The following is a 13,762-nucleotide window of genomic DNA, read 5'->3' as shown; positions in this document are numbered from 1 at the left end:
GTTCAAAAATTCGTGTGAGAAATTTCTCGGCGTGACACAGGTCACGCTGCATCTTCCGAGATTGGAGGTGCAGTGTAGCGTGAGATTGCGTCGCTTGTCATTCCCTTTCCTCCCGCTCCTGGCGTTCTTTTTCCTCCTCGAGTCGGCGCTCTTCTGCTAGTCGGGCTGCCTCCTCCTCTTGCCGCCTGGCTGCAGAAGAAGGTGACGCTGGCTTGCTGGCGGCGAATACCTCTCGGGCGGCACAAAGTTTCCAATGCTGCTACGAGTCTCGGACGTGTTAGCTTAAGGAGTCGGCGTCGCCTCGAGATTGGTTTCGACCTCCATCGTAGTCACGCCCTGACTTGCCCGCCGATCCGACCCGGGGGAGAGCATCTCGGTGTCATGTGACCCAGATTGGATCTGGGTCTGCCCTGATGCCTTCTTGTTGGGCTCAAAACGGCAAACCTCTTCGTCGCAGTCGAAGGAGCTTGAGTCGGTGTACGACAGCGCATTGAATTGGTCGGTCTGAAGCCTGAAGCCACTGAACTTGAAAGTCGAGCCCAGCGGGAACTTCCTCTTCATGATGTCCGAGTTGAAGTCCATCGAACTTCGCTGAAAAGAGCTTTAGATAGAAAAAGAAAAGATAGCGCACCCCCTACCTAGCGCGCCAACTGTCGACGATTGATGTCGGCAATAAATTTATAGGGTGGCTACCAAGATCGGAATTCGATGGTTAAGATGAAGAGGGAGACGATTTACCCAAGTTCAGGCTCTCGACGTGGCGAGATAATACCTTAGTCATACTTGGCGATCGTATTGCGTAGATGAATTTCTGTTGCCCTCAAGGGGCCGAGGGCACCCCGTACCCCTTATATAGTGGGGGAAAGGGTTACAGATATGATAGAGTCCTAATCTAGTAAGACTAAGACTAAGATCTATCCCAATTCAGTTACGGCTCGGGTCCGAAGTACTCGGCATGCAATCCGGTACGTGCTAGACTCCTAGCCGATACCATACATATATATTCTCCTTTCTATTCGGTACCCCATTGAATGTACGTATTCGTGTGGTCTCCGGATACGCCCGGTATAGGTATCCCACAGCAGCCCCCAGACCATAGCAGCGCAAGTCATCCATGCAGGTTTGAATGTCTTGGTCTTCACGATTCCCTGTTGAATTCAAACTCCTCCGGATAAAATTTCTATCGGTGATTGCATCTCTTCTTATCCGAATCCAATACAGAAATTTACTAAATTTTGGTGTTAACAAGAACCAAACAGGGCCTTAGTCCTTCTTGGTGATTGTTTGGTCTTTTCATTAAAAAATTCAAACGATATATTTGTAAACTCCTTTTGAGTGATTGTTTGGTTTTTTATAGGAAACGTCAAATGATATATTTGCCAACGAAAAGTAATTTGTAAATAAAATTTTTATATCCGTATTTTTTGCGATATAAGAGTCAATGCTGAAAAATAAACTTCAGTAAAAAAACCACAAAATCAACTCTAAATTAATAATAAAAATTTTAATTTTAAGCATAAACGAAAAGATTAGAGTGCTTACTCGTACAATGCCAGCCAAGTCTGGTTTCATTCCAAGAAGAAAAGTACATTAGTCTTTTGTCTTTTGGATGCCCTCGTAGGCAGCTTTCGTATAAAACCAAACATTAATTATTTTTGATCCATGTATGGGTCGATCTAAAACTTCCTACCCAACAATATCCATCCACCCTTCGCATTTCCACGTCACTAACCGGTGAGGCAGTTTAGCTAGTTTGCTCAGAAATAATGGGATCCAGGAGAGAGGGAGGGGGAGAGAGAGAGAGAGAGAGAGAGAGAGAGAGAGTAACACGTACGCACGCAATTAACCCGATGCGAGGTGGAGCTTACGTGCAACTGCAACCGGAGCTACCTTCCAAAACGCGCCGGATCGATGGAGCCAACCAGCTCTTGTCCTCGCTCGCGCGCGGGCACGGAAACCCATCCAGTTTATGTCCCGGACGCCACCACCTGCGGACGTGGCGGCCGGGCCGGCCACACCTCGCCCGTTGCAACCATCTCACCACCACCAAGTTGATCGATCATCTAACCCTCCACAGATAAGCATCACCGATCGAGAGATCAACCTACGTACGCACGCTGCACGTCCATCGTCACCAAATTAACTTGATGCATCAGCCTGCATGCATACTCCCATCGATCGATCGATCTGATCTGATCTGAGTAAGTTGCAGGTTTCGAGACGCCACCGCTCAGCATAAATACGTACGTTGCGTTTGTGGCCTGCAGGTGAACGGATTGGCATGAACACTTGCACTTGGTAGACACGGACATACGGTGCGTGCGATTTTTAATTTGTTCTGCTTGATCATCATATATATCCACTCAATCGATCGAACCGTACGAGGTCCTGAATTGAAGCTTGCTTTGCCTTGGCGTCGCCGTTCTCCGTTCCATCGTCTCTGGTAATATATACGTTGATTTTGTTATACTAGCTGGATAGTGTTACTTCGTCGGATCGAAAATATATTATAGGCAGGCTTATACGGTTCATGTAACTCCGTCCGATCGAAAATATATTTGTATATAGATTTATACGGTACGTATTACTTCGTACGATCGAAAATATATTTATAGGTAGGTTTATATCATATATGTTACTCCGTTCAATCGAAAATATATTTAGGATTTACGATGAGATTTGGTTAAGCTTCCTACCATTTCGATAAGCAATCATTTATTAAATGTTTATTTTAAATACAAAATAAATGATATACATACTACTGTCATAATATCATAAACATATTAGGTTTTATAAATTTGTTTTACCATAAAACTATTATTTGAAATTTTAGAAATTCGATCAAATCATGTTCTAAACTATAAATATTTTTGAACCGGAGAAGTACGTATATACGAAGTAATGTTGACTATACGTATGCAGATTATGGAGGAGGAAGGGCGGTTCGAGGCGGAGGTGGCGGAGGTGGAGGCGTGGTGGGGCACGGAGAGGTTCCGGCTCACCAAGCGCCCCTACGCAGCGCGCGACGTCGTCCTCCTCCGCGGCACGCTCCGGCAGAGCTACGCCTCCGGCGACATGGCCAAGAAGCTCTGGCGCACGCTCAAGGCCCACCAGGCCAACGGCACGGCATCCCGGACCTTCGGCGCGCTCGACCCCGTCCAGGTTCGCCGGCCGTCGTCGGCGATGTGCTCGATCTTAATTTCTCGTGTCTGACACGCGGCGCGCACGCGTTTGTTCTGGTGTAGGTGACGATGATGGCGAAGCATCTGGACACCATCTACGTCTCCGGGTGGCAGTGCTCGTCGACGCACACCTCGACGAACGAGCCGGGCCCCGACCTGGCCGACTACCCCTACGACACCGTGCCCAACAAGGTGGAGCACCTCTTCTTCGCCCAGCTCTACCACGACCGCAAGCAGCGGGAGGCACGCATGTCGCTGTCCAGGGCGGAGCGCGCGCACGAGCCGTACGTCGACTTCCTCAAGCCCATCATCGCCGACGGCGACACCGGCTTCGGCGGCGCCACGGCCACCGTCAAGCTGTGCAAGCTCTTCGTCGAGCGCGGGGCGGCGGGGGTCCATCTCGAGGACCAGTCGTCGGTGACCAAGAAGTGCGGGCACATGGCCGGGAAGGTGCTGGTCGCCGTCTCCGAGCACGTCAACCGCCTCGTCGCCGCGCGGCTCCAGTTCGACATCATGGGAGTCGAGACCGTCCTCGTCGCGCGCACCGACGCCGTCGCCGCCACGCTGATCCAGACCAACGTCGACGCACGCGACCACCAGTTCATCCTTGGCGCGACGAACCCGCGCCTCAGGAACAGGAGCCTCGCCACCATCCTCTCCGACGCCATGTCGGCCGGCAAGAACGGCAGGGAGCTCCAAGCCATCGAGGACGAGTGGCTCGCCACGGCGCAGCTCAAGACCTTCTCCGACTGCGTCAAGGACGCCATCGCGAGCCTCAACACCACCGACCAACACAAGCAGCGCAAGCTTCAGGAATGGAGCGCCGCCACCAGCTACGACAAGTGCGTGTCCCTGGAGCGAGCGCGTGACATCGCCGCGAGCCTCGGCGTCACCTCCGTCTTCTGGGACTGGGACCTACCAAGAACCAGGGAAGGCTTCTACCGCTTCCGGGGCTCCGTCGCGGCGGCCGTCGTCCGCGGTCGCGCCTTCGCGCCGCACGCCGACGTGCTCTGGATGGAGACGTCGAGCCCCGACATCGCCGAGTGCACCACCTTCGCCGAGGGCGTGAAGGCGGCGAGCCCGGGCACGATGCTGGCCTACAACCTCTCGCCGTCGTTCAACTGGGACGCCTCCGGCATGACGGACGCCGACATGTCGGAGTTCATCCCGCGCGTCGCGAGGCTCGGCTACGTCTGGCAGTTCATCACGCTCGCCGGGTTCCACGCCGACGCGCTCGTCACCGACACGTTCGCCCGGGACTTCGCGCGCCGCGGCATGCTGGCCTACGTGGAGAGGATCCAGCGGGAGGAGAGGAGCAATGGCGTGGAGACGCTGCAGCATCAGAAGTGGTCGGGCGCCAACTTCTACGACAGGGTGCTCAAGACCGTGCAGGGTGGCATCTCCTCAACCGCCGCCATGGGCAAAGGCAAGAAGCTACCTACCTAGCTGATGATGATGATGATTTTCTAGTACTATTTAATACTGAGTTAAGCCTTTTTTTTTCTCCTTTAATCTCAAGTTGATTTGGTAACACTTGTGTTTGATTGTGTGCTTGCAGGAGTGACTGAAGAGCAGTTCAAGGGTTCATGGTCAGGGCCCGGAAGTGAGAGCATCAGCCAACACGTTGCTGCCAAATCCAGGATGTGATGAGGATTCAGAAATAATTATTCAGATGAAAATTTTAAAACAGTAATAAAAAGACACTCTGAACTTCAGCCAAGGAGGCTTGATATACTACTTTACAAACCGAAATAAGGATGCATGGATAAAATAATGACAAAGATATATATGAATATTGAGTTACAACTCAAATTGGCACAATTTGTTGGGGGCAAATGTAATTGATCTGAAAGTTTATTAGAGAAAGTACTTTTTTTGCAACCAGGTGCCAAAAAAAAACAGGGTGGGGGCCACATCACTATAGTATTGTTATGCATGTATACCAAATTGTTGAGTTCACAGATGATGTGTTTGGACATGAATTTCTTAATAAAAAATCATTGCTTTCTCTTTCTTGATAATATATCCAACCGAAACTTATCGAAGTCCTAAAGAGTAAGCTTTAACAGTGGCGATTTCTTGTGTAACTGTTTCATGCTGGGGAAGGTTGATACTGACAAAGCAAGAGCACTTTCAAACATATGCCTGCCTGAATTCTCAAAAGAGCCTGTGCTTACGAATAACACTCGCTATATCAACTGCTTTTTTCTTGTTTTCTACTTAGCCCAAGGCTTTAAGATTGAAAGCACGACGATCGCTGCAATGACAAGAAGTATGATGATGGCAATGAACATGCACTTCCTGGACTTCTTCTGCAGGCTCTTTGCTTCGCGTAGCGCTTCGTTACCACCTTGTAGATGATCTACGGCTTTGTGAACCTGACAGTTTGAAAAACGCGTTATCAATCTTGGGAGAATTCGTTAACTTTTACCGAGTTTTCAGTAAGAGTGGCAACAAAATGAAGTGAGGTTGCGAACCTGATCCTCGATGTCGTTCAGTGTCTCTCCTTGTGCGTCGACGAGTACTGCCATGTCATTAAAGATCTGACATCAAATGTTATGTCATTAATAATGGGACAATTATACTGATGTGGGATAACAGTATCTTTCTAACTATGGAAGTCTCTGCACCAAACAAAAAATAAACATCCATATTTCCGGACATTACGATCTAAACTCTGCTGAAAATCACGACTATACAACAACACTAATGGTGTTTTTTTTTTCTCATATGGGATATGGTTAGTCCAGGGATTATATGAGCTCAGCTCTAAAAGAATGCAATCTTGCCGAAGCTACCTGTTGCAATTCAAGTAGTCTTTTTTCAATTTCCATGACCGCATCATGCCTTTCCTGAATTTCTTGCACCGTGGCTATAATCTGTAAGTAGGCGCAGAAAATAAATTTGAGTAGTTTGTAAGAACCTTCAGCCTTAATGCCATGAGAGGAACATCCAATGTAATTGGTGAAACAAATTAATTAAACCTGCCCTCGACCAATTCCCTGAATTGCTTTCTCGAATATCTGCTCGCTGCCGCCTGTCTCAATTAGGTGGTCAATCACCTACTCATGCTCCCACAATGAGATCAGAAGAGAAGAGAGAATCATGCATTTCACAACACCAAGCGTAGTAGCAGTAGTACCTGATCAGAAGGCTGCTCTCCAGTAACTGTTCAAGGTTCAGGTTTGTGAAGAAAGCGGTTATAGAATTACTCCCTTAAGTTTTTAATTGACATCGTTAAATTTTAAATCTACGTTTAACTATTCATCTTATTTAAAAAATTATATAACTATTGATTTTTTTTATGGTTAGATTTATTACTAAGCAACTTTAATTGTGATTTATAATTTTATATATTTGGACAAAATTTTTGAATAAGACAAAAGGTCAAACGTAAATCTAAAAGTTAACTATATCAATTAAAAAATTATAGGGAACATCTACGAGTGAGCATGAAACAAATTCTGAAAAGAATTGCTGACCTGTGAAAACCATCCTCCCAACAACTTGTCGGTGCTCCTCTTGGATAGTTTGTCTTAGATTCTGTATGAAATGTGGATTACTATGCTGCAAGGTCTTCAATTTGTTTGTTTCTCCTAAATGATGGGCATTAAACTCGAACGTTTACCTGGAAATCTTTTATTCTATCTTTCAGCCTATTTTTCAGTGCACTGCAATCACCATGAACAAAACTCACCGTTTTGTTTTGTTGAACAAAGGAAGTATAGAATTGTTTCTTAAAATTTACAAACACTTTTAGTTTATAGGTAGAGATTTGTTTTAGTCTAACAAAAAGTATCTCATGGTATCAAATTATTTTCGATCGTTGGATCTAACAGTACACATCCTATTTATCTAGATCCAATGGTGGAAAACGATTTGGTACATCAAGATACTTTTTGTTGGACTGGAGCAAATCTCTATCTGGTAATATAGACCCAAAAAACCAATTATACTCAAATTATTTGTGGCGATTCAAATATCAGTGTAAATCCTTCTGATAACGTTGATATTTTAATTATACTTTCTACCTAGTATTATTAGCTGATCCTAGGCACCGTTATCATCAGTCACTCGGTGGCTCCAAAATTATTAAATTTACTGAAGAAATGTCTGAACACCTTACACGGTCATTGACATCCTTGATCGGTCTACGCCTGTGCCCTTCCCACACCCTGGCATTTTTCTGTTCTCAAGGTTCTGCAAGCTCAAAAGAAGAGTGAGAGACCTGAAGAACTGGCGCATACTGCGTATCTAGACAACTAGAAGGTCAAAATCCTTACATTCCTATCCATTTCCTCTAACTTCACTTTTATGTTGCGTGTAATTTTCCCCACTTCATCGATGTCTTTCTCCATGCGCCTCTTGATTGCTGCATTGTGTTTTTTTGTTGCAGATGAATCTATTAGTTAGACTGTCCCAGTCTGAAATGTTGATACAAAGGTGAAGTTTGCACCTTTCGATAAGGAAGCTTTTGTTACTGATTTTGATTCCTCATTGGCTTCCTATATAGTTGAGCAGAAAGTATCAAATTGTCTATACTATCAAGATGATGAGGGAAACATAACGACAGGTATTGTTATGGATAATTAACATTTTGACAAAACATTGGTAAGGAAGTATACCTGAAGTTTGTGATTTATGTTGGACATCTTGTCCAAAAATATCTCAATCTCCTGGACCTGATGCAATAGAACTAAAAATAAGACGATTCCTAATCATTTTGGGAAATTAGCACTCATGGCTACAAGATCTTAGACAAGAATACATAAAAGTCTTGGTGTGGATGAAGAAGTTATGGGACCTCTTGAAAGAAGTCCTCAAGGCCATAATCTGATTTGTTCTTTGAATTTTGATACCCCATCTCGATGTCCCTCTCCAATTCAAAAGAATTCTGCAATCAAGTTGAACGGATCAACAGTGATATAAGCAAGAAGGGCAATGCTCTGGTGCATTTTACTAGTAGTATTATACTACCAGTAGAAAAAGGATATTTTTATATTTTGTTAATTACTTAATTAGCAGTATTTTGTAATTTTACTTTTTTTAATAAAGATCACAACAAAAATAACGATATTACCCCTTCATATTTCTACTACACCTAATATTATTGGTAATATAATTTAATAACAGCCGTCCGATAAAAATAGATCAACGGTATGGATTAAATTCTACAACAGTAATATACACCGGAGTCGGCCATAGGCAAGAAAACATTGAATTATTATATATCAACTGTAACAGATTGCTAGGTTTGACTCGTTTAGTACATCTTTTCAGACAGAGGGACAATCATCGTCCATCAAAGTCGGAAAATATGATCCGAGTTTGCCCTAAATCTCAAAAAGAAAAAAAAGTAAAGGGTTTTGATCCAACCAAATTACGCACTGGCCTAGGATGAAACTCGAAAAGAAGCAACAGTAAATACGATCATGTATTTATGACGGTTTGTTCTCTGATTGACTGTCTTCGGGACTTCGTCATGAAGAGAAGATCAAAATCAGCAGGGAGAAGGCAACGAAATAACAGCATATTGGAATAAATAACCATGCCAAGAACATTATTACCGTCAGAAGATTGTTCATGTCGTCCTCGCGCGCGCACGCGAGAGAGAGAGGTGAAGAAGAGTAGATACGTACGAAGAAACGCCTGCGGTAAGGACGGCTTTGGAGATATCGTTCCGGCGAGGAACGCCGGCCGCCAGCACTAGAAACAATTAACTGGCGGACAGACGGGTTTAGTACCAAAAACCTAGCAGAATCATTAGAGATAGAGAAATAGAGATTTGATATTAGGATATTTGATGTACTCTATTATTTATATCTATTATTCTTATCCTTATATATATGGGTATAAATATAATTTTTTTTCATTAGCATATAGGCATCTACCATGTTATGGAGTGTTAGAGTATACAGTAGTTATAGATCTATTAGTAAAGAATATTTTTTCCATACTTAAGAAGTACCACGAAGTACCACTTTTTTCTATGTAAAATCATAGAAAACAGTGATACCTGTACCTCTCAAGATAGTAAAATTGCTCATTAGTATAAGATTGATTTGCATGTACTTTTTCTTATATGTAATTCTTTTCTTGTATTCTGCATATATATATATATATATATATATATATATACCAGTCCTCTTACTAATATAATAATATTTTCTTTCTTCTCTACTATTCAATATAGAGTTGTCGAAGTGTTAGGCGGGAAGTATAAAATCGTCTCACGGAGAAGTGACTACGAACAAAAATAGAGATGAGCAACAGAAAACACTGAATATTTTTTACTTGAGGCCATGAGCTCCTTAATTTCCCTGACAGCTGGACAAGACCACAGGTCCAAATAAGTTAGAGATTTACTCTGGTCCAACAAAAATTAACTTGAGATACCAAATCATTTTTCATCATTGGATCTAGCTGAATAGGATATGTACTATTAGATCCAACGATTATAAATAATTTGGTATCGCGAGTTACCGGTATCTCGAGATATTTTTTTTGACTGAAGCAAATCTCGCTCAGTTCCGATGAATCGATATGTTTTACTACTGCCACTGCTGGAAGCAACACAGGCGATCGACCGGCCGGGCAAGCGTCTCGATCTGCGACTATGGCAACCGTGGCAGAACGGCGCAGCCATCCTTGAACCCAACGCATCAGCACCCATGCACCGCCCGCCGCAACAGGGAAGCAGGGTTTCGTCTGTTAGATAATCTGTTATTGTATGCAATCTGTATAGATAGAGATATGTATGCACCGGTTATAGATAAAACAGGTTGTTACCTATGTATTAGGCAAAGCCGGTGCTGCAGACTCGTCTATATATATGCTGTAATTAATCTGCCGATTCAGGCTAATCAGATCAGCACGTAATCGCCGTGTCATCCGGCGTTCCTCCATCTAGCTTCCGCTACCTCTGATTTATTATATCGTCTACCCTGCAGTGCAGTACAAAATGAAGAAAACAGGAAGGAATTTGGTTGGAAAGTGGCTGAACCGTTTGGAAACCTTGTTGAATTGAACCGGTTTTTATTGAGGTTAGGTACCGTTGGATTGGAACAGGAATTGATTGGGCCTAATGGTGAGGGAATAGTGTTGGCTTGCACTATTCTTCTTCTTTCTCAGAACTAACAGAGAGATACAGGAAATTTTTTTTATTAAATAAACCTTTTTAGCAAGTAATTTTATTACTAAATCACCGGGTAAATTTTTTTCCAAAACTGAACCTTTTAGCAACGCCAGTGATGGTGGCATGACAAGACAACACTGTCACGCAGACTGATCGGCGTGACATGTCATGGCAGTCGTGCCACGCCAATGTCAGTGGCGTGGCAATACAATGCTGCCACGCCACCTACAATAGCGTGGCAAGCCGTTTCGTCACGTCAATGTTGGTGGCGTGGTCAAAAGATCTATACGAGAAAAATATTTTCCCCGGATGTCTAGTAATAAAATTATTTATTAAAAAAGTTTTTAAAAAAAATCGAGATACAGAATACATAGAGGAGTTAGAAACATCAGTGTTTGGCTATAGTGATAGTGAGGTATCGGTGGGAAAGTCTTGAGAATAATGCGTTCCTGAGAGTCGCGAACTTGATGATCTCATCAGTGTGTAGAGATGATCTCTGTGCTTTCCGGAAAGCAGGTTCCAGATCTGGAGCTTCAGTGACCTTAGGCATCGAAGTGTTTCTCCCATGATGAAACGGTTTGGAACGAAGGAGCCTCACGTGTTCCAGGTCAAGGGGTTCATTTTTGTGGTTTCATGAAAGAGAAGAGGTGCTGATCGAGCTGGCCATGGCAGTAGGTGGGAGCTTGATGGCAGCTTACCACACTCACAGGAAACAATGGGAATCCGTAGGGGAGGTTCTCTTGCTGCTGGGAGGTGCTGGTAGCGCGAGGAGGCTGCAGGATTTAGCCGGAGACGGCAGATCACGTGGCGAGCCGACGACGGCTCGAAGGAATCGGAGAGAGAAGTGCCTAGCACGCAGGGCTTGGCTGACAAAGAGAAAGACAGTGTGAAAGAGAGAGATTTTTTTGAATTTTAAATTTTATTTATTAAATAATTTACAAATTTAATTTCATATTTTAAAAATCATAAAACTAATCCCTTGCCACCCTCTGGAGAGCGGAAAGGTGACGTGGCAAATAGCCACTCAGCCGCGAGGGACGGCTGGCAACGGCGACATGGAGAATTTTCCATTTAGCCTCTTGCCCATTTGTAAGGGCAGCAAGGGGCAAACTATAAAAATGTCATGCCGGAAATTTTTGGATTGAGCCAGGAATTTTTTGATTGAACTACGATTTGATACATATATATATATATATATATATATATATATATATATATATAATGTATATAATTATTTAATCACAAGTAGTATGTTGGCTCAGTGGTCATCGCCCCCCTCTATGTAGGAGACTAAGGGTCTGTTTGGGGGAGATTCTTTCAGCTGTAGCTTTTTTCAAAAGCTGCTTTTGATAGAAGCTATTCCCAAACGGTCCACGGCTTCTGAGAATTTGTAGTTACAGATTCTGGAAAATGAACTAGAATCTGGAGAAGCTGGATTTATGAGTTTTTCTAGATTCTCATAAGTTGGCTACCAAGCAGCTGCTTCTCAGAATCTAAAGCTCCTCCAAATAGGCCCTAAAGGTTGAATCCATATAGAGGCATATTTTTCTTTGATTTTTCTTATGCTCCTAAAAATAGGAGGAAATATGGTAGACGAGTAGTTGTTTGCGACGTCCCCTCTAAGGGCCGCAAGAGGTTGTGATTTTCTGAAATATAAAATTAAATTTATAAATTATTTAATAAATAAAATTCGAAAGAGAGTTGCCCGTGGAGGGTTGGGCTGACGATCACTCGGCCGGCCGGCCGGCCGGCTTGGCCGAAGGGAGATGGCTTCGGCCCAAGACAGAATAGAGATGGTTTTGGATTTTGGTGGGTTTCTGGTTTTTGGAATTCGTGGCGATGACTTGATAAGGGTTAATGTGAAGGAAATTAAATTGGCGGAGAATGTTGGTTTGCGCAACTTGGAGTGGCTTTGTTTGGCTGGACGGGCTACTAGCTAGATTGGCGCAGGAGTGGGTCGACCTGGGCCTATGGATAGAAAGTAAGAAGGATGGGCAGGGAAGATACTTCCTCCTTCCCTAAATATTCGATGTCTTTACTTTTTTATATATGTTTAACTATTCATTTTATATAATTTTTTTAAATATATGTAAAGCTATATATATATATGCATAAAAGTATATCTAACAATAAATAAAATGATATAAAAATAATTAATAATTATGAAATTTGTTTGAATAAAACGAATAGTTAAATATGTATAAAAAAAATCAATGGCGTCAAATATTTAGGGACGGAGGGAGTAGGTCGGAGGTAATGTTTGGGCCCAAATTGAATATGCAGAGCTTTGGAAATTTTGAAGAAATTTTGAGGTAGAGACTTTGTATGGGAAATCAAATAGAACTTGGTAGATAAATCTCCAAAGAGTGGGATAATCGAAGGCGCTAGGGTTTGAATGTCTTATAAATAAATATTTAGCAACAACGATATGGATCTTAGGAGGGAGGTGCTTTAGGTCAATGGTTACAATTACATGGGAAATGAAGTACAAAGTGGATATGAAAGAGCTCTGACTCAACGAAACAGAGAAGAACAATGACTTCAAAGCATTTTTGGGAAAAAAAAAGTTAACCTAAAAATTCTATTATGTTACAATTGGGCAAGGTCCTCATTACATGATTTAAAAATTGTAAGGGAACAGAGGTTCCTATTGTCTTTATTGTTGACCAAATCGCTCCCCGATAGGTGATCCTGATCTTTTTTTTTTTATTGCTAACCGTTAGCTCGTTGACCGGCCTTTCCACTCTCATATTTTTCAAGCAACATGTCAAATGTAACCTTCGGCTTCCTTCGTGTCTTAGAGGTCGAAGCTTCACTTGTGTTAACTTTCCACTTAGCCTCTGGGCGTTTTGGTATAATCATCCTTGTCCTTGGCACTCAAATATCATATTATTTTGTTCCTTCTACCAATTTAGCTTGATCCAGCAGAATCAATACCTTCTTGTTATTGAAGTTTACCATGTTAATCCGAAGAAAAATTTTACCATCCTTAGAAGGTACCATGAGGTACCACTGTTTTCTATATAAAATTTGGTACCTTCTAATATCTAATATCTAAGGTACAAAGATGTATCAAATTTTATATAAAAAATAGTGATACATCTTGGTACCCCTCAAGGACAGTAAAAATGCTCTAATCCGAAACAAGTCATGATCTAACTTCATCTTGGGACCTTCATTAAATCTCAACCATACTTTAGCTATGGCCGATGAACCAGTCGACGGAAAACATTACAATCATTAGCGGCGTGAGAATAAGAATAATGCCGCTTACAAAAAGCTCGCTTCTTCAACTCTTCTCAAGGTGGTATAACATGGCCTTTGGGTAAAGTTATTTTCTTTTCTCATAATAAATAATCAAATAATATTCTATCCGCATTAAAAGTATATTTAATTTCACTTTGTCGATCCTTTTTAATCTAGCGCAAACGAATGGTTTAATTTT

At 42.8% G+C, this 13,762-nt stretch overlaps 2 protein-coding genes across 2 annotated transcripts; one reads left to right on the top strand and one right to left on the bottom strand.

The window, feature by feature from the left end:
• The first annotated feature begins 2,415 nt into the window (after nucleotides 1-2,415).
• Nucleotides 2,416-5,110, top strand: LOC102709097 (isocitrate lyase). The gene is made up of 4 exons (XM_006657717.3): nucleotides 2,416-2,443; nucleotides 2,923-3,162; nucleotides 3,246-4,608; nucleotides 4,741-5,110. The coding sequence occupies exons 2-4, from the start codon at nucleotides 2,926-2,928 to the stop codon at nucleotides 4,827-4,829; spliced, it is 1,689 nt and encodes a 562-aa protein (XP_006657780.1). The 5' UTR covers nucleotides 2,416-2,443; nucleotides 2,923-2,925; the 3' UTR covers nucleotides 4,830-5,110.
• A 187-nt stretch (nucleotides 5,111-5,297) lies between these two features.
• LOC102718942 (syntaxin-132-like) lies at nucleotides 5,298-8,912 on the bottom strand. Its single transcript, XM_015839294.2, has 13 exons — nucleotides 8,750-8,912; nucleotides 7,987-8,076; nucleotides 7,808-7,864; nucleotides 7,639-7,687; nucleotides 7,466-7,554; nucleotides 7,309-7,382; nucleotides 6,811-6,853; nucleotides 6,665-6,725; nucleotides 6,325-6,350; nucleotides 6,167-6,244; nucleotides 5,981-6,061; nucleotides 5,660-5,725; nucleotides 5,298-5,560 (listed from the first exon to the last, which is right to left on the bottom strand). Exons 1-13 carry the CDS (start codon nucleotides 8,765-8,767, stop codon nucleotides 5,399-5,401), a joined length of 894 nt encoding a protein of 297 aa, XP_015694780.1. The 5' UTR covers nucleotides 8,768-8,912; the 3' UTR covers nucleotides 5,298-5,398.
• Nucleotides 8,913-13,762: the final 4,850 nt, after the last annotated feature.

Source organism: Oryza brachyantha, chromosome 7 (assembly GCF_000231095.2).
Source record: "Oryza brachyantha chromosome 7, ObraRS2, whole genome shotgun sequence".
In the NCBI taxonomy this organism is placed as follows: domain Eukaryota; kingdom Viridiplantae; phylum Streptophyta; class Magnoliopsida; order Poales; family Poaceae; genus Oryza; species Oryza brachyantha.
Note: the sequence above shows the minus strand (reverse complement) of the source record. Positions and strands in the feature narration are given on the sequence as shown.

Excerpts from the sequence above, each read along its gene's own strand:
- LOC102718942 (XM_015839294.2), bottom strand. Across the intron at positions 6,245-6,324 it reads GAGAGCAGCCTTCTGATCAG|GTGATTGACCACCTAATTGA; the intron begins GTACTACTGCTA and ends GAGCATGAGTAG. Across the intron at positions 5,726-5,980 it reads GACTACTTGAATTGCAACAG|ATCTTTAATGACATGGCAGT; the intron begins GTAGCTTCGGCA and ends ATTTGATGTCAG.
- LOC102709097 (XM_006657717.3), top strand. The coding sequence starts at position 2,926 with ATGGAGGAGGAAGGGCGGTTCGAGGCGGAGGTGGCGGAGGTGGAGGCG. Across the intron at positions 3,163-3,245 it reads GCGCGCTCGACCCCGTCCAG|GTGACGATGATGGCGAAGCA; the intron begins GTTCGCCGGCCG and ends GTTCTGGTGTAG. Across the intron at positions 4,609-4,740 it reads AACCGCCGCCATGGGCAAAG|GAGTGACTGAAGAGCAGTTC; the intron begins GCAAGAAGCTAC and ends GTGTGCTTGCAG.